The sequence below is a fragment of the Corvus cornix genome, chromosome 3 (genome assembly GCF_000738735.6).
Source record: "Corvus cornix cornix isolate S_Up_H32 chromosome 3, ASM73873v5, whole genome shotgun sequence".
Taxonomy (NCBI): Eukaryota; Metazoa; Chordata; class Aves; order Passeriformes; family Corvidae; genus Corvus; species Corvus cornix.
The window spans coordinates 12,575,669-12,596,048 of record NC_047056.1 but is presented as its reverse complement, the minus strand read 5'-3'; the positions used below and the strand labels follow the sequence as shown (position 1 = coordinate 12,596,048).

General features: G+C 41.1%; 1 protein-coding gene across 1 annotated transcript; it reads right to left on the bottom strand.

The window, feature by feature from the left end:
• Nucleotides 1-3,526: 3,526 nt before the first annotated feature.
• Nucleotides 3,527-17,390, bottom strand: FBXO28 (F-box protein 28). The gene is made up of 5 exons (XM_039569550.1): nt 17,152-17,390; nt 11,210-11,319; nt 10,108-10,246; nt 7,478-7,673; nt 3,527-5,629 (listed from the first exon to the last, which is right to left on the bottom strand). Exons 1-5 carry the CDS (start codon nt 17,362-17,364, stop codon nt 5,235-5,237), a joined length of 1,053 nt encoding a protein of 350 aa, XP_039425484.1. The 5' UTR covers nt 17,365-17,390; the 3' UTR covers nt 3,527-5,234.
• Between the last annotated feature and the right edge of the window lie 2,990 nt (nt 17,391-20,380).

Sequence of the window (20,380 nt, the reverse complement as noted above, 5' to 3'; positions counted from 1 at the left end):
CCCCTGCCTAAAGGTACTGAACTGCAACTCCAAACGCCTGTACCAAAGCCTCCATTTCCTTCCTTTTATTGTGGTAAGGTATTTTAAGAACTGTGACAAACTCCTCTGTAAGAACTAACGTCCATTTAATCTGTTACTGCATGTGTTTGTTATAAAACACTGACTGCGGGCAGTTCAGTGAGCAAGATTACCCTATGCAGAAGTTGAACCACTACTTGCTTAGAATTTTAGCTGTCCACTCATAATAATCTAAACCAGTAGATCAAAAATCCACTCAAATAAATCAGCAGTAGTGATAAAAACAATGGAGGATATTATCACAAAGTGAATTATACCTTATCTCTCCATGTAGTATCATCACTTAAAATTTATTAGTAATAGTGGGTACAAAAGGCTTATGCCTACAAGCTGCTGAAAGTCCCCACGTATTGGAGGGGAAATTCAATCTCTACTTGGAAATGTTTGCAATCTAAAGTAGTGGACAAAGCACAGGATCCATGAAACACAGCACCTCTGTGAATAGTTTGGTTTGCATGCATTTTGATTTGTGCATATTAGGGTGGGATTTAGAAATGAAAAATGCAGCAAGGAGGTGAGACATGGAAAAGGTTATGCTCAGCCTTCCCCTCCTTAGTCACAGAATCTGGGTTGTGCGGACTGTGAGGACTGGTGCAGCATAAGAGGCTACGCAGATGTGTAGATTTCATCAAGGTACCGTGACCTTGCAAGGTTTACTTTCTGGTCAGTGACCATTTCACAATAAACCAGGAAGCTTTGGGGTTGCCAGTGCAGCAGCTGACTGCAGAATTGCCAGGGCCACAAGTGTTTCGCTCAGCTGCGCTCCAAACACCACACGTAACGTTTCTGACAGCGTTCCCTTCTGGGTGTAGTTCAAATATTAGCACTGCTATCCATCATTGTGCTAAAGACCTCCTCCTCCATGGGAAGGATCCTGCCAAAAGAAGGGAGTGTGTCAGCTGGTGACAGAAGCATTGGAGGAGTGACAGCACATCAGGAGTTCAGTACACAGAGGCAGGTTTACAGCACTGCAAACGTACATAGGTTTGTAAATGGTCACGAATTTCAGTAGGGCAATTAAACAGAAGATCCCAGGTTTATAAACTAAACATTCCAGAGCAGTTAAACAAGCTTTAAACAACTGAAAAATATATATTAAATAGGAGAGCTTTGGACAACATAATTGCCCAAGTGTACTGGAGGGCAAAATGTCTCTCCTATTTAATCACCGAGTTTAATCACTGGTTTAGGCAGACCGTGTAACAAATCCAGATTCATTAGGTCTTCAGCAAGCCAACAATTTTTGTATCTGACATTTTCCATTGCAGACAGCGAGATCCAGTACCTAGTGTGTCTTCAGCCGGCACAAAGCTTGAACAAAAATCCTGGAACGTTCACTTACATGTAAACCAAAGCCAGGAGTGCATCCTTGTCTAACAGGGAAGGTGAGATCCAGGTAGGACAACCATAAAAGTGGAGAGCTGGCCCAGACACAGTGCAAACTAGCACAGAAATGCGACTGGAGACTAACAGAATAGTTCACAACTAGCAGACATGTTGTAGAATAGTCCAAACTGAATCTACTTATTCATGAAGTAACAATCTATCACTGTAATTTGCTAGGTACCCTCTTAAAACTGTCAGAACACCAAGAAACCAGGAAATCCTCTCCTGTGCTGAGGCACATCCAACTATATCCTACGTCATCCTGTTTTCGAGAGGCTCTTGGTGTTGAAAATTCCTTTGGCAATCTTAGTGCGCCCCACAATTCACTGTTAGAAGATTGAATAAGAGCAACTAAGTTTTTGTTCAATTCTGTCTTACCTTTTACATTAAGAAGTTACACAGAGGCATCTTTTGTAGCATTAATGAATTCAGTGATTAACGTGCAATGCTGAGCAAGTATCAGGAACTGAAGAAGTTCCATTTGTTTCCATCTGTTCTTTAATCTGTGAAATTTATCTTGCAGTCTTTCTTCCTTCAGTGCTTCCACCTATTACATCCATTAGTTCAGGTTTGGAGGGTCCTTACATACTGTAGTTACACAGAAGCTGTTCAATTTGGGAAGCAAGACCTGGTTGCAAACAGCTTTTCCCTCAAGAAAGTACCACTATGGTATCTTTTGATCTCATTTTCACCATATTCACTAGGTATACAAATTTGTAAAAAAATCCCCAACCTTGCTATGAAATAAAAAGCTGTTTCCAAGCAAGCTGCTGTTTTTAGAAAAGCAGTAAAGCTGGCCTCAGTAGTTTTAAGTTATTTTAAGAAACTAAATGTAAGACACTTGAAATTGCTTTCTCTGTCAGCTCTGACCTTTTTTTCAATTTCAGCCCTTGACACAAGTACTAAAACTGAATAGTGGCTGCAAATAAGTCAATTTTTTACGTAACTTTGTGAACTACATCTCAGTCTCACTGGTTTAAGGCTCTCCCTTGAACAGATGATACAATCACTAATCACTACCAACACTGCTTTGAGGCTGATACACCAACTTACATAAATGTACAGACATTTAGAGTGAGAAGAGATTTAGTTTTACTTCAGGTGATTCATCAGCTTGTTCATATATTGCAAAATGCATCCTTTTTATTTAACAAGGGACAATTTGGGTGTCAGAAATTAATGTTCCAGCTATTTTGTCCAAATGATTACTTCATTCTGTTTTCTCCATGTGTATATTTCTCTGGTGTACATTCCAGCCCGAGAGCCATCTGACATCTCCCTCTCTCTGGGATGTGAAATAGAAAACACTGATGTACCTTCATTGTGGAATTTCTCAGAGCTGCCTTGTAACCATCCCCTCTACCCTGTAAGTTTCATGGGCCTCATTCCATTTGTCTGTCAGCACATGGAGGAGCAGGATGCACCTGCAATCCTGGAGCATGTGATACTTCCTTGAGCTGAAGGTTCCAAGTTGGCACCGTTCACAGAGAACATTTCCCGTAAGAATAGGCTGTTCTTTTCCAGCTTGGTTTACACACAGCCAGAGATTCCCCAACACATACAGAAATGCTGCTCCTGAGGAACCTGAAACAATTTGTATACTGGGATGGTGTGGAGGGGCAAATTGTTTGCATATTCTAGAAATTCATAAAGAAATGAAAGTGAAGAATATTCAGAGATGTATCAATAAAGCTTTTCAGTAAATGCAATTCACAGGTTTATACTTGTTTGGAAGTATTTGACCACAGGTAGCTGGTAATTAGTCCATTACAGGAATTTTTTATCACAAATAACCATTAAATGAATTTGTATCACACAGTAATTCTAGCTCTAATGCTGACCCTCTGACTCAAAATTGTTTTTTAAAAGATAAGGCATATGCCAGTATTTTTAATCTGAACAGCAGGCATCTATCTCCAAGATAGACTTAGCTGTAAAAAACATTCTGAGCTGTAGAAAACCAGTACAAGCAAAAGCTCAGTTAACCTTCGAAGTCTTCTCTCAGACAGCCTTTTATAATTTCCTTGATGCTTAAGAAAAATGCCTTTTTTTTGGAAAAGACTCAAACTACTCAAGAAGTTTATTTGAAAACGAAATGTCTGTCAAATATTAGGCATTTGCAATGTTACTTCTGGTATGAGCTACTATGTTTTAGAAGTAAAAATTGTAGCTGAAGTTTCAGGAAAAATGTCAGCTTTCCACAATTATATAATATCTGACCAGACAACTTCTGATTTGTTTGGTGCTTTAAATACAGCCACTAGGTTATGCTGACAGCCATACAAAATGAACTTGCACTTTAACCCACAGTAGCAATATCAAGATTGTGAACAGCTACAAATGCAGCATTTGCATTTTCAGTGCCATACCAAGTTGAATTCAGAACCACCTAAAGACAAAGCAGCAGCTGGTTAAAAAAAGGAAACGTAAGTCAAATTATAAAGCTACACAGTTTAGTACATTAAAACAAAACCAAAGACAATGGTATTTGTATAAGATTCCAAAAATATACAGATGGGGGGTGGGGGGAATAATCACTGTACACAACTCTGAGGTGGTTAAAGTGACCAGAAAGACTGAACAGTGCAAGACATGCTTTTCCAGTTACAAGCTCAAAACAGAAGTGCAAAAGAAATTAAAGCTTTGTCTGCAGTGATTTACCTTTTAGGATAAGGAAAGCTTAGAATATTGTCATCAGTGTTACAGAGAAATTTCCACCCCAACCCCAACACAGACACACAAAATAGTTTGTTTATCCATAAAACAGCATTTCACTCAAATGATGTCCCCGAGCTTCGTGACTCCAGGGACCATTTGTAGGTGTTCGCTGTTGGCCTATGACCCAAGTGATGCGCAGGCAGCCTCTCGATTCTCCAGCTTTGGCTAACAATAAATCCCTGCCTTCCAGGCAGGGCAAGTGGCAGCCACACAGCCCGGGCTCAAATGCTCCTGCCACTCACCTCCCCAGACCACCTTGCTGTAAGGAAGCCGTTGTGCTGAAAGCAGAGGCTAAGCTATGGCTGAGGAACAAAGGAATTGCTTGACAGGTCTCTGTGCTCTCTGCCAGAGTTTAGAACAGTTTCAGGCAAGTGCTTTTGGCAGGCTGACTAAGCTGTACATGCATCTATCCATGCAAATGTAGAATATGGCCCCCAAGACCTAGAACCAGGGTGTGTGCATGTGAAGACTGGATAGAAGGCCCTTCCTTCCATGTAAGTTTACAAAAATATATAGCCAATACTGTAGCTTAAGAAGTCAGTTTTACTCATTACAGAGAACCCCAAAAAGTATTAACTACTTTTCAGACATTCCAGACAAGGTCACTTGTAACAAAAAAGGTCAAGTTCTCAAAAACAAGGTTTTAAAAGCGGATCTTTCCTTCAAGTGAACAGGACATCTGTTTTTACGCTTAACCGTTTAGTCAGTTAAGACAATTTATTTAAGATTTCATGTGAACATATGCATAAACACAAATAAGTTTACTTTAAACACATCTGCACGGAAAAAAAGGTTAACCCTTCAAAACATAACAGAGCAGGTCTGGTTAGTATGTAGCTATTGCAAATCTTAAAGATTCTGTGCATTAGGCCCACCCATATAGAAAGCAGGGGAAAAGTCAATGAAAGAAAATTACTGTTCAAGTCTAAGTGGTGTTTTGAAGAGCCAGCAGGCTAAGTGACACCATGAAGCTGGTCACAGTATCCAAACAAGCAGACCTGCTTGGGCTACTAGAGCAGTGTATCCTCCTGAAGGCGCCATCTCCTCCCGAGTTATTTTCTGTTCCGAAGGCGTTTAGATTTCCTAGGACAGTCTGTGGAATCAACCGCCTTCCTCCGTTTCCTGGGAGATTGTTCATTTGAGCCGGAACCTGAAGAATTCCCTACTGTGCTCTCCATCACCTCTCGCAGCTTGCGCTCCAGCTCAGCCAAGCGGGCGTTCTGTTCCCCAATGATTTGGGTTTGCTCAAGCAGTTTCTGGTCTTGATCCTGGAGCTGCTTCTGCTGCTCCTGCACTTTGACGCGCAGCTCCGAGATCTCCCGCTTTAACGCCGTCAGGCCCGTGCCGTTGGCTTTCACCTGCTGCTGCAGTTTGGTGACTTCCTGCCTGGAAGGGCTCTGCTTGGAGAACAGCTGCATTGTTGTCAGTGCTGCAGAGGGCCCTGGAACTTCAGAGAGAACTGTGATTAATCCTCTGCAACTTAAGGGTAGAAATGGTGTCCTGGTGTTCATATTTTGCTTACCCCTACTCCCCACATGAATCTGAATACTGGTTGCAATTTATGAACAGGTAAACAGATTTACAGCCACTTAAGTGTCTAACAAGAACATGTGGTAGTCTCAGAGCACAACCAGTTTAATTTAAAATACTTACAGCTTTTCAGTAATCTGGAAAAAAGTTCGTAATTCATTTCCTGTATATAAGCCCCCCTCCTTTTGCTGTATCAAAAATTGCGTAGAGATACTGTGTTGTCATCTAGACTTACTGTCCCAGATGTTAAGACAAAACCCCACAAAACATCTATAAATTACTTAATATGGAATAGTTAAGACTGAATAAATATCTTTCATTAGAGCTGCAAAATTCTGCTGTCTTAGTTGCAGACAGCTAAAGTTCTAAAATTTTGTAGTTTGGAACTTAACAAGGTATTTCAGTATAACTTACATTTTAGAAGAAAGGAATTTATTTTCCATGCTTCTTTAGAATCACTCTTCCTAAGCACTAAAACCGTACTGGAATCTGAGCTTGGAACTGTTGATTCTAATAAATTTCCTGCAAATCAAGGAGACTAACAGCTACAGTATAATTTCTTTCACTTTCTCTGCCATAAAGATATCTATCACTTTTGCTGCCATTATACTCTTCTAGCAAGGCTGTGCAAGTAAGGTGCAACTTTAACTGCTCTACAAACAGAAGAGTCTGGAACAGTCATCCTCATTTTCCTCCTTTTTGTCCATTAGGATGCCAGCACAACTACCATTATGTGACACTAATGGAGAGGTTATGCCCTTCCCTCAACAAGAGAGAGGCATTTTATGCACCACAAAGCCTTGAAAAGTTGATTGGCACCAGCTGTGGGTTTGGGCAATACTTCCTCAGCTGAGAGGCTCAGTATATATTAACACATATAATTAATAAAAAACTTAAACCCATATATAATTTCTTTAGAAGTATATAATTTAAAAAATGGAAGTATAACTAACAGGATATAATTAAAAGGTGGCATACACACTTATGGCTAAAAGGATGGACAGGACATACAAGAAACAAAAGCATCAGCAATAGGGCTATTGTTCTTGCTTAAGATGGGGTTTTTTTCCACAATTTTTACTGAGTTATCCTTCTAGAGAGTTAAATTTCACAGTTCCTAAAGTGTGAACATGTCCTGTATAGGGAAAATGCTACAATTTTACCAATATTTTGCCTTTTACCATTAGGATAACTTCGGCCATGAGGCAACTACCTTAGAGTTTGGTTAACAAAAGTTCTGGAAAGTCTGACATATGAGGAGCCAGTTTAATGGCTTATTTATAGACCATTATTTTAATTGCCTTTTGACTATTACCTGGAACTATTTTGCTTGTTAGTGCATAAAATAGTACCCCCAGTAAAGCAAAAAAGCCCATTCTAGCCCTCTGTGTACTACTACAGCTTAAGCAAATTCATTTGCTGCTTGTCCTAAAAATAAAAGGCATCGAGTTGTCATCTCACGTGCCAAATTTCAACCAAATGCAGTGATAGAGTCTCATTCAGTTTAACAAACCAGTCTCATTTGTTTAACAAATACACACTATGCATAATTCTAACATACATTCAAGTGACTGTTCTTTTGGTAGCACAAAGGCTCCTTAAATTTCAAAGCAAATGAATTTCAATTAGCATTCTTAAGAAACAAGTATCATCAATATTTATGGAATAAAGCTCCCATTTAAGGGAGGGAGCTTTAAAAACATACAGTGCTGTGATTTTTTACAGAAAAACTGAATAAAACTTAACTATACGTTGGAATTAATACCTGGGGCAGTTCCTATTAGACGTCCCGATACATCTGACCCAGGCATCTTTCTTTTCAGTATTGGAACAATCTTCTCATCAAAATATTCCATAGCCATGGAGGAAATGTCCCTTAGTTCTTGAAGAACTTCATGAGCTCTCTGAGGAGCTCTTGTAGAGTTTACATATCTTAGCACTCGATAAATTTCATCTATTACCTAAAACATTTAAGAAGAATTAGGATTTTCTGATAAAGGCAAGATTATTTCAGTTTGTTCTAGGAATTCTGGCATATTGAGAGGTTTTTACCACATAACAGTTGCACACTACTGTGTGTTTTAGTTCCAGATCAGCTTTTTGAAGTGCTGTTCATTATATATCAGAGAAGCTATTCATTTAAACTATCACAACAGCTCTCTTCAAAGTCATGAAATAATGCTCATTGTGTGAAATTTTAAGTACAGCCATAGCTGACTTACAAGTTATATAATCTATACTCAGCAGAGCATGATCATTTCCTTCAGGAGAACCTGGAGCACGAAGCCCCAAAGCAGAGCAGTCACTACCCCTGCCAGTTATGAAACATGTAATTGGAGAAGCAAGAATTAGCATTATGTCAGCCTGAAGAGCTGTAAATATTTACTTGAGTCCACTTCCATATACACAAAATATTGCAAATTCAGATTAAGTCCAAAATATATTTGTTTACAAAACACCAATCCACTAAGGACAGAGAACAAAACTCTCTTGATAGGTTTGGGAAACAAGCCCTTTGGTTAGGAGAGATACAGAGAGATGAAGGGTATCTCATTAATTTATGAATTATAGTCTGAGGCAGGTCAAGATAGGAGTGCTGATCTCTTACCCAAAGCTACACAGCTATTTTGCACAGGATTAAGAATGTTTGAAGTGTTTCCTGAAGAACACACATAATAAGGATCTTGTAATACAGTTGCACCTTTTGTTCTGATAAATGAAGTTTAGCTAAAAAGTTGCAAAAGCTAGACAAGACCTAAGCTTCTCATCAAGCAACACAACAAAAGACTTCTCTAATTTCATTCACTTTTTATCCTGTTAGCAACAACATCCTCAATATAGAACCTTGCAGCAGTGCTCTGATATCACACAGAATGCTGAACCTCAAATCAGGATTTGCATATTCTACCACAAATTCACTTCCTGGCAGTTCTGTAGTGAAATTTCCTGAGGGAAGCAAAGCAGGTGGGAGGGAAACCACAGACTAAGTGAACACTAAGCCTTAAATCTGATTGACCAAAATATTAATCTTGAGCGAACTGGTAACTGTGTTGAGAGAGCAGCAGTGCTAGCAAACTCACACACTAAGTAAATAATTTCTTTAAAAAACCCACAGACTTTTTAGCAGTGTTATCAAAATAAAATCAAGGTCCTTACAAGTTGGTGCCCAGAAGGAAAATGGCTGGCAAGCTCACCTGCCCAACTCCTGCACATCCCTGGTCTAGAGTGAGTACTGCCTTTCCCTCTACTCTTCGAAATAGTAGGGCAACACTTTTTTATAAGTATTCCATTTACCATGTAAGTATCAGGGACTTGAGTTCATTTGACTTTGTTATTTTAATTTTTTAAAAATACATGGGATATAAAAAATAGAATGTAAAGTCAAATAAGAATATAATTTAAAAATAATTAAATATCAAGTCAACAGGAGTGTACAGAAATAGTTACTTCTTCAAGATAAGAATGCATTCCACATCCACAGTTTATCCTACCACTGCTTGCAGAAATGCCTGCATGCTTCCCCAGAATCCAAGAGAGAACTTTTCCATTCATCCCACTGCAATTCAGTTCTCTGCCCACAAAAAAGTAACACAAACATATCCGAACCTTACATGGAAAGATCAATGAACAGAGCATTAGGATAATGTTCACTGATCTAATTTAATCCCTGAGCTGTACCAGTCTTCCTCTGAGCATGATTTCGTCAATTCCCCTGTGCACTGGTGATTTCACAGCTTATAAAACACTGGTATCTCCATGTACATCTTGCCTGCATAATTTATATTTAACACTGGGTTAGTATTCTGAAACACCAGAACTGCTCAGTAATGTTCCCATTTAACACACTTTACATTTTAAACTAATTCCACCTACTGTGCAAAAATATACCATCCACTGTAGTACTGAACAGTGTTTTGACATACTAAATGTCTTAATTCAATTAACCTGAAGTACTCAAATCCTTAAGAAAGGTGTGTAAAATCTCGATTGACTGAGTGCCTAGTGTTTTATGTAGTCTAAATTACTACATCTTCAGATGGCCTGATCACATGTTTTTTCTAAAAGGTTGTAGAGCATGAGTATACCACCAGTCAACCATCCGAATCAAGAGAGAATCTAAGGGCAAATAGAAATCAAATTTTAAATCATTAATATTTAAATACAGTCTGGTTTATTAATTTCAGACTGCATGGTAAAACAGAGTATTGGCTCGTAGGTTTGTTTGCAAGTATCTGAAACACAGTTTATATATATATATGTATGTATGCAAAAACATATATATATATATACACACACACTCTCTCTATCAATTTACCCCAGCTGTGCCAGGTTAAGTTACACAATGCTATTTTTTAAACACAGATACATATTCATATAATATAGTCTACATTTTACCTTTCCAGGTATGAAGCAACAGAGATTGGAATCCACATACTTCATGAAAGTCATATTTAAGAGAGAGAGTCTTGTTTCCACAGCAGCAAGGATGTCTGCATGACGAGCTAATGAATGGTTTCTCCTTTCTGACTCCCGTCTAGGAAACAGACCACAAGGTGACACTGATTTAACAAGGAGTCAAAAAATCAAACTGTAACATTTGTCACATTAATTTCACCCTTAAAACCCTGTAGCCACTAACATTTGTCTTCATGGAAATAAAAGATACAGATTGAGACCCAGCTCGTAACAGCATACTACACTTTCTTAGACAAAATTTGTTCTCTAAATAATTACTATACTTTATGTGATCTATAAACTCAGTATGTAATTTAGGACTTTTCAAGAACAAGGTTTCAGTATTAACTATCAGCAGACACTGAGTGAGTGTGAATATTTTTATCCCCCCCCCATGGTCAGTACTTCAATGCAATTGAAATAATAAATGGAATATATTAGTAGTGCTTGCTGTGAAGTGTAGGTTGAGATAGAAATGCTTTTTGACAAAGGATCTCTATGCTAAGTAGCATTTAGTTGCTTCACTCTGACTGGGAAATCTGAAAGGACACAGCAGCAGCTGCACTTATTCACTGGGAAGAGGAAGAAAGACATTGTTTTAGTGAGAAACCAGTTTCCAGTAATGCTCACATATCAAATCCCTTTTCCTTGTTCCTGTTTAATCCTTGTCAGTGAAAAACCTTGCCCTTTTTTTTTAAGCAAAAAACTTGCTTTGATAAATGATCAGTGAAGGCAGTTGGTCTTGAAAAGGAATGGCATTTATTCATTCCCAGGAATCCTCGCTTGATCTGCCACAAGAGTTGAGCAATACAGAACCCAGTCTTCTCTGTTTGAAATACCAGATACACTTTTCACACCATTATTCTGTAATTAAATCTTAGGTTCAAGGTGCTTTTAGAAAAAAAAAATGCAATAAAAGCAAATGTGACTCAAATTTTCAAGATACATAAGAGGAATTAGCCAGAAAGGAATTCCTTTTCAATGATCTGCTTAAATTAATCTAACACAATTAAATTTAATTACAGTTTTAACTGGTACATACCTTGGAAGCTGAGCTTTAACTTGCTTCTGACACAAGTTGTGGTATCTTTCCACTTTCAGAAATCCCTGATTTAACATCCTCTGGCAAACCAAGTCCATTCGCTTACAAACCTGTATTTAAGTAAAAAGAAATCTTAAGGCTCAGTTAAGACCACAAGTCACTTTTACTATTATCTTACCCCTACTTGCCAGGTAGCAAAAAATTCTCTTAACTGTGTTTTGTTCCATTTCAACAAGCAAGAACTGAAGTTGAGATTAAGGCATTCCCATCTCCACCAAAGATCATGATACTCCAAAAAGGAGCAGCTATGTCCCACACAGTTCACAAATAAATCTATTGATTTTGCCTAACAAGAGACAGTAGGCTGAATGCCACCTGTTAGAAGCAGATACAATTTCCTCTGATTGTAATGGAAGTTGCAAATGCCCATGCCTGGCTTTTAGCATGGTCTCCAGAGTGATTCTGGTGTATCAAGTTAGTATTTTGTAATCTCAAAAAAAGAAACCTTTAAAGACAAGAAATCATAGTGGTTTTCTTCCAGTGTTTAAGGTTTATGTTTTTTTGAAGTCAACCACAATTAAATTTAAAAACACCTGCAAAACACTGCACATGGAACAAGATTCTCCTTTTCGTATAAAAAAGTCTTTTCTCCTCTGTTTAAAGGATTCCTTTATTTGCTATGTTGGACACCAATAGTCTCAGGGGTTTTTTGCCCCACAGATTTAGGAATAAGGGACATTAAGAGCTGCAGAAGATATAATAAACTGCTAAAGTTAACTGTTTCCCTTCACAAAGTTACTAGTTACAGGACAAAGGGAACTTGTAGAAAAGTTTAAAGCAATTGCTATTCAGTTCTGAAGATGCAAGAGCTTAGTGACCCAACAGTTCTTCGAAATTGTTTTGGTTTTGTTGGGTTTTTTTAGGTATTAAAGTCCACAGCTCCCACTGTGACCCCCCCTTGCCAAGAAATAAGCTGCTTTTTTTTTTTTTTTTTTTTAATAAGTACTCCTTTCCTCCATACACTCCTCATTTCATAACTTTTAAGTCCATGTAAGTTTATACCTGCAGGAAGGAGATTCTCACTTCTCCCAGAGAAGCTTGCAATTACTTTGTGTAATGCCTTCTGTATAAACAGAAGGAAGTTCTGCTTTGTGAGTCTTCCTCTAGTCACAGCCGGTTTAAGGTCTGTGAGAACTGACCATTTTCAGACAGATCTGTATGAACAGGCCATTAAGCAGTGACTGTGGCTCTGTCCGTGCTCCTCGGTATTAGATCTTTCTGGTTAACAAAGAAGGATCAGACAGGCAAACCGCAGAAGGAGAGTCTTAGCACACTCTGCCCCACATTCAGTGATCCAGTTAAATCATCCCCTGTGTATATGGAAAAATGCTGGCCCTTCCTACAGGAAGGAGGAAACCGTTCCTTTATTCCCTGAGCTCGTAGCTCCAGGGGCGCACGGATTTAAATCGTTTTTGAGTCGGGGCTTTGCAGCTTTCCCGCAGCCCGAACGGTACCGAGTCCCTGGAGCAGGAGCTGGTACCTGCACAAGGCTGCGTCAGCTCTGCAGTTACCCGGCACAGGAGGAAAACAAGCTCCAGCCACGCTCAGCTCCGCGCTCGGAGGCGGCAGAGAGGGTTTTAACCTCGTGCACAGTGACATCTGGTGGCAGAGAGGCCCTCCCAGGGAGCTGCAGCCCAAGACACGAACCGCACTGGGGGGTTTTAATCTTCCTCCTTTGCTTACCCTACACAGCATGAAGAATTATTTGCTCCAGTTTCTCAGCATTACCCATATTTATGCCAATAATCAGCCTAGAACCCAAACACCAGTAGCACCAGAAATCGAAAGTGTTTGTTTACAACTTATTTTACCAGTCATCTCTTAATTCTCAGCTGGCTCACCATGTAAACCATACATAGCACCTACATTTATAGGAAAATACACCTCTTCTAGACTGCAGTCAGTCACACGTACAGTAGCATCATAATACTTTTAGAGGTCCATAGTAGTCCAAGACAGCTTGATATTAGCTATTGGACAGATCATAAGTTGTATTTCCTTATACTTGTTTTTGCAATTTTGGTGAGTATTTTCTTATTCAAGTCACAGAGCTGAAAGAGGCTGTGTTTCCTCAAAGGTCAAGTCCAACCGGGTCCTGTGTTCAAATTTCAGGATTAGAAAGGTATTCCAAGTCCATGTGAAAAGCAGAAAGAGAGGTTGCTTCTTCATGTGCTGACTTTCATGTGATAACAGCTTTCTATGATCCTATGAATTATTTTTCCACTTCATTTGTAAACAAACTAAAATGACACAATCTACTAATTTCCATTTCCTCAAGCATGTCTCATTTCTTCCAAGCTTCACTACCAGATAACCAACTCCAAAACAGATATAAATACCCTGGAGTATTTAGATTGTTCTTTTTCTTAGAGGGCACACAGAACCGTGTTCTGTAAAATGCCTTTTTTTAGGGTAAAGTAAGTGGCAAAATGTTTATGACTTCATCAAGAAACTTTAAAATAGAAATGCCTGTAAATACAAACTGACTGAAACTGGGAATATTAAAGCCATGTTGTCCAAAGGCTATCAGTCCTTACTAGTGCTGTGCAGGAAATAAGCACAAGTTTGCTGCAGAACCTAAGTCAATTCTGATGTGTATCAGAATCCAAGATAACCTTCTCAGAGTGTTCATGGGAGGAGGTCATGGATTGTGTGATTTTAATCATGCTTGTTGTAGTAATAGCCTGAATGGAAGTGCCTTTCCAAGCTCAAACATGTGACTGAAAAAGAAACTGGAATATAAGAATTTCATTATTATCCCACTGAGGTAAAAATTTCAAAGCTTCTGCAAGTCACTAAAAATATCACAGTAAGAGGAGCCTTCAAAAGCTGGAAGATAGCAAGCTTCCCTGTCAGCATGCACAGTAGGTTTGTCCAGAGCAGTACAGCTTCAGACATAGGGATCTTTGGGGTTTTCTGTGTTTCTCTCATGGTGTCGATCAGAGAAAGTAGATGAAGTAAATACTCAGAAGGGCTGAAAGCAAAATGCTGCTGCTTTTCCTCTCATTCACTTAGTCTGAACAAAAGTTTGACAGCTCAAGATTTCCCTCATTTCAGACACGACTGCTCTCTGAATATCTATTGTTTAGTCTCTGTTCCTTAGATCTACTTCACTTCTTAACCAGTAGGTGCTTCAATTTATGCTTTCACATGCAGTAACCCCAGGAATAGTAGAAAGCATTATGCTCAGGAAAGCAAGTGCTTTTTGCACAATGAGGGGCCCATGGTCTTGCCTTGCAATCATCACAAGCAGGAAATGTTCTTTACCTCATCCTTTGGTGACAGAAAAAGACTTCTGGATCTTATGCCTGAGATTATGCTGCACATAAACAATGCTCGTTTCTGTCTCCATTTCAATCTGAAAACATTCCGGTGTTCTATATCCTCCCATTCAGCCAACTCCTTAGGCTGTTGTCTTGTATACACTGTAGATCCAAACCCAGTTCAACTGTAAGAATTTATTTGTCACCTTTTTTTATGGATCACTGAGCTAAGGTGATCCAAAATAAAAAGCAGATTAGGACATCCATTCCTTCCATGCTGTGACCCAGAGAATGCATGAAAATGACTGGTTTAGGGAATCTACATTTTTTGTCTAAACAAGTATGATCAAACTTTATTTAGGTTGATTGATGTCCTGGGTTTTCCTGCCTTCCTCAAGATGCTTTATCCCGGGGAATCCCACATTCTAAGGGGTAATGAGTCTGCTTTTTGGGCACGTTTCTAATATGCATGAGACCTGAGCAATTTAATACCTATCATTCAATTAATGTGCTCCTGCAATGTATCTTTAGCAGAAAAGATACACTCATTCATCTTTGATAAGCAGCTCAAGTCAGTTCTCACAGAAAACAAAATTTACTGTTTGTGCCAGGCAGATCTTAGAGCAGGGATATACAGATCCTTCCAAAGGCTACTCACCACCTTGAAAAATCCAAAAGTCATGAAATTCCATTATGAATTTATGCCTAGGCATTGCTATTTTTAAAGGCTACCTTAATTCTCTGTCAACAGCACCTGGAGCTATGAAGAACATTGTGTGTCTGCCTCTCAGTGAATTGCCAAAAGAACACCTTCAGCTCTGAACAGCCACCCGAAAGACCCGGCTGATCAAGCTTATGGGCTCAAACCGGAGGGGCTTTGATTCTTTACATTACTGCTGGTTAACAAAAGACTGCTTTCTTCTCAAAAGAATGCTCATAATGCCTTCTGATGTGCTTAAGGGAACAGCTAGGAATTTGATGGAGATTAATTTTCTTGGCTGTCACTGACTCGAAAACTAAAAATAGGGGAAGACCAACTGAATAGTTTCCTTCATTTTACGCCCAGTATTGCTCTATGTATGTGTCAAAGTTGGTATTTATCCAGCCTGGTTTTGCATATTTCTGAAACTTCTGAAAGGGGCTGTCCTCTTCCGGAAAAAGGAACTTGGAGGTGCTATATAAGAAAGCATAAAAGTGTTACATTTTACTTCTTAAGTGCCAGTGAGAGTTAAACAGCTGGTTTAGTCCTGACATCATCATCTTTCCTACTGACCTTCACTGCCAACACAGCATTGCTTACAAACACTTCGAGCTAGAGGAAGAAAAAGCCTTCTATTGACTTGTGAGAGCTCCCACAGGCACTACCATTCATAAGATGCAACGGGAAAGGTGCAGCCACGAGCTGTGCCTGGCATTGCAATTCTGACCCTGAAACGTGGCATATCCAAACACCATGTGATGTACTTCCCTTCCCTTTGGTCAAACTGCAAGTACCACCTGTGATCTTGAGGATGTCCTGTGCAGGGCCAGAAGCTGGACTTCCATGGTCCTTGTGGCTCCCTTCTAACTCAGGCTATTCTGTGGTTCTCAAAGTACATCTCTTCTACAGATCCATTACCTACTCCTACAGAAGAAGCTGAAATCTTCAGTGCACTGACAGCACACTAGAAATATTTAGGAACTGGTGTGCTTGGAGTAGTATAAATAAGATCATATTTTCTGCTTGAAGAGCTTTTGTTTTAAAGTTACAGTCAGGATGCAACACTTCAGGTTGCCGATCCAGGACAGAGACAGTCCAATTTCCTGCAGAAATATGCTTATAATATTATCCGGTTTAGACTAATCGAGTTCTTAAAATAGGAACGATACAGTACATGCACGTTTTCTGAGAGTTACATAACCTGTGCATTAATTCCCTCACTATTATTCCATTTATAACCTCGTAAGAGATTCAGTAAGACAGCAGCATATCATAATGTGACATGGTTTACATCAGGCTCCTTATGCAGGCAGTTAAATATTGATATACATTGATCTCCTCGCTGACAGCTGCGGGGTTTTTTGGCATTATCAAGTTCAGAGGTGCAGATACTACATGTTATTAGATCTACCACTAAGACTGAAAGAAGCAGGCAGTCTTTTTTGGTTTTTTTACATCTTCTTTTTTGGCCCACATTTCTAGATAAGGGAGGGTTCTTGGAGCAGCAGGCTCACCACGTCCTACACTCGTAGGCTTAAGCTCTATAAGTAAAAATAAACACACATATGAGACACAATAGACTACCCACCCCAACCAGTCACTAGGAGAAATGAGCCTCCAGCAGCCCGGTGCTTTCTCACAGAGCGCGAAAGGAATTAAAGAAGTAAGAGACGGTAAAAAGAGCTTTAGGAGTGCTTGTATGGAAGCGCACGCCGAGACTGGAGAAGGGATAAAGCCCCATCCCACCCACCCCACCTCATCCAGCCCCTCCCCGGCGAACGCAGCAGCCCGGCGGGGGGCGCCCGGTCCGCCGAGAGCCCCGCACCTGCCCCGGGCCAGGCGGGCTGAGCCCCGCGGGCTGAGCCCGGCCCGGCCGCAGCGGGGCCCCCGCCCCGCTGCCTCCCCTCCGCGGCCCCTACCAGGCGCAGCTGGCTCGTCTCATCGTAGGACAGGAAGCTGAGGATGCTCTCGATGGCCACGATAGGCAACCCCATGAGCGTGTTGCTCTGAGGCGGCGGCTCCATGGGCGCCAGCGGCTCGGTGGCCTCCGGCAGCGGAGCCGGGGAGAGCCGCGCCGAGCCCGGGGCGCCGCCTTCGCCCTCCGACACGAGCCGCTCCTCCGGCGCCGCCATCTTGGAGCCCGTCCTTCCTCCGCGGGGGAACGGTACCGCCCCTCTGTGACGCCTCTTCCGCAGCCGTCACGGGCAGCCCCGCCCGGGCGTTCCCTCAGGCAACGGAGGGAAGTGGAACTTGGGGTGTTGCTGCGACGCTCGAGGGCTTAGGTTACCACCGCTGCCCGGGAAGCCGTTGGCGAGCGGGGGCCGGAGGGATGGTGCCCGACTCTTGTCGGTGGTGCCCAGAGACAAGACAAGGAGCAAGGGCCATAGACTAACACACTAGAAGTTCCCCAGCGTGAGGGAGAATTTTTTAAGCTGAGGGTGGCAGAGTGCTGGAACAGGCTGCCCAGGGAGGTCCTGGAGTCTCCCTCTCCAGAGACATTCAAACCCCTCCTGGAGGCGTTCCTGTGTCACCTGCTCCAGGTGGCCCTGTCTTGGCAGGGGGTTGGACTGGGTGATCTCCAGAGGTCCCTTGCGACCCTGACAGTTCTGTGATTCCCATGCAGGATTCCCACCCTCTCCGTGTGGAGTTTGTCCCTACTACCCAACCTGAGCTTCCCCCGAAGCGGCTTTAGAGCCTCCCCTCTTGTGCTACGGCTGGAGGCCGGAGAGGAGGGATGAGTGCCTCCCTCTCCATGCCCCTCCTGAGGAAACTCTGTGGGAAGGACCTCCCAAAACTCTATGGCTGCTGCCGCGCAGGAGTCCAGCAGTGCTCTCTCCGCACAGGCACAGTGACCTACCGAGAGAATGTGGCTGGATTACAGCGAGGCAGCTACAGCACAGAAAATACCCCTGTAGCTCCTAAGTAAGACACAACTACATCCTTATTACAAAGTAATCCAGCCTGCTGTATTTCACCTATAGATGGGCGAGCACCCCTTTTGTGTTTGGTGTCCAAGCTGCCCCTACTCTGCTGACTGGAGTAGCCACAGCAGCCAGGGGGGCTGCAGGTCTGCTGCCAGCCTTTGGGATCAGAGCCAGCTGGCAAAACCCTCGGCTGCCCGAAAACCACTGCCTGGAACCAGACATAATTGAGCAGGCGGAAGACCCAGAATAAAGCAAACTCTGCTCCTATATTTGCCCTTTACCCTGTGTATTAAGGAGGTTTCTGGATCAGATTGCTGGGACAACAAAGGGATGGGACCAAGGGCTGTTTCTAGAACATTCCCTGGTGCCTCTGAGAACAGACACACCTCAGTTTCACAAGCATTTTAGCTTGACAGAAGTTGGCACAGCCTTTGAAAAGTATGGTGCCAGTCTCCTCAGTGCCTTCAGCTGCTGCTGCTTTGTTTCACATCAACAGCGTTGGGTGTGTGTGCTTGACTGGGGGACTGGTGCTGCTGAACACTGATTTGCCAGAAGAAATCACTGAACAAATGCCAGGAGTGATGGTAGCAAAGTGTATGGGAAAAAGACATCAAGTGTTTTGGGAGAGTGGGACCATTTCTTGCAGTACCTGCACCAAGGTAGTACAGCTTAAAATATTACAGGACTAAAGAATTAGCTGCCTGCAGCACCTCTGTACTTTTTTTTTTTCAGCCATGCTTCCTCTCTTTGAAGTTTTATCTTAACCCATTTCTTTCACTCTCTCCTCTCCTCGGAAACTCATTTGCAACATATTTCTCAAAAAAAAAAAAAAAAAAAAAGCATCTGGAAAAGAATTAGCTTGGGAACAGGGCAAATACAAGGGTAAGGCTTTATGTGTGTCATCCTAATGGCACTCCAAAAATGCGCTCTGAAATTAATATTTCCTTTTTGGGAGCAGAACACTGTGTGCCTTGTATGGATCTGGAAGTGTTTTGCTCCCTCCCCTCAACTCATCAGTGCTGCTATCTTGCAACAAGGGTTTTATTCTTGTGCGTGGTTTTCAGACCTGATCTCCTTTCACATGCACCATCAGCAGTCTAAAACACACTCAGGAGAATTCTTTATGAACTTGTGACTTGGCATGTGAAGTTTGGGCTGGCAGTGTGTTGATGGTTTAAAAGGAAGTGGAGTTTTTCATCCTACCTAAGCATATAAGATCTCACATTATTTCGAGAATGCTTTTTTTTTTTGTCATATCATTTGAACAATTTCAGTTCTTTCGATACAGCTCTACGTTTAATAAATATAAGCTGTACGTTCTGTATGTTTATCGTATCATCAAACAGAATAAATACAATGAACAGTATATATTTTATGCTAACTATACACATAGCTTAGTAGTTAATAAGTCTATTTTAGTAAGTAGGGTAATTCTACTGCCTTCCAGGTTCTGACTCATGTTGTTCCCCAGTGTATCTGGTGTCATTTTTCTGAGCATGCATCACTTTGCATTAATTTGGAAAAACACAGTTCTCACGCACTTTCACAAAACCCCCATTACAGACCCTCCAGTGGATGAACTTTTCAGTTATTTTGGGATACTGTGAAGCCAGAAAACTTGATAATATTTTCTGAAAGGGATGAAATAAAGCCATGTAGAATCTATTTGCATGTTACATGTCATGTATCATCTTGAAATAGCCTTAAATCTTAAAATCTTGACATAGCCTTAGTTTTGATTTTACCATGTTAGAATTATAAGTATAGTTGGGCTGATTTTTTTTTTTTTTTTAACTTCTCAGTGACTCACAAGAAGGTGTTAGGGGAAATGAATTTTTTCACTCCTTTCATGCAAAAATCCTCATAATATTTTTATTTATGTTTGGGGGAATGAAATTTGGATGTCGCCATACTCTGGACTAAATATTGTGCTCCCAACTGATTGGAGTGTGGTGTGTTCAGGTCAGCAGGGACTGTGAAATTTTACTGAAATTATGTGCCATGTTTTGGTTGGGCTTTTTGTGAAAGCAAGCAATGCCAAGAACTGCGATGAAGAGGAAGGAGCCTGGCTCAAATACAAGTCAAGTTGTATCTATGAAATCTGAGAAAGAAGAAGAAATTAAAGAAAGGGTAGAAAGAGAGAGAGTGAGAAGCAGGAGCTAACAAACAGACATCTGAGAAGATGGGAGTGGGGAAAAAATTTAGCAGCAGGGGTTGGAGGTGA

Excerpts from the sequence above, each read along its gene's own strand:
- FBXO28 (XM_039569550.1), bottom strand. The coding sequence starts at position 17,364 with ATGGCGGCGCCGGAGGAGCGGCTCGTGTCGGAGGGCGAAGGCGGCGCC. Across the intron at positions 10,247-11,209 it reads GTTAAAGCTCAGCTTCCAAG|ACGGGAGTCAGAAAGGAGAA; the intron begins GTATGTACCAGT and ends TCTGTTTCCTAG. Across the intron at positions 5,630-7,477 it reads TCTAATAGGAACTGCCCCAG|TTCCAGGGCCCTCTGCAGCA; the intron begins GTATTAATTCCA and ends TTCTCTCTGAAG.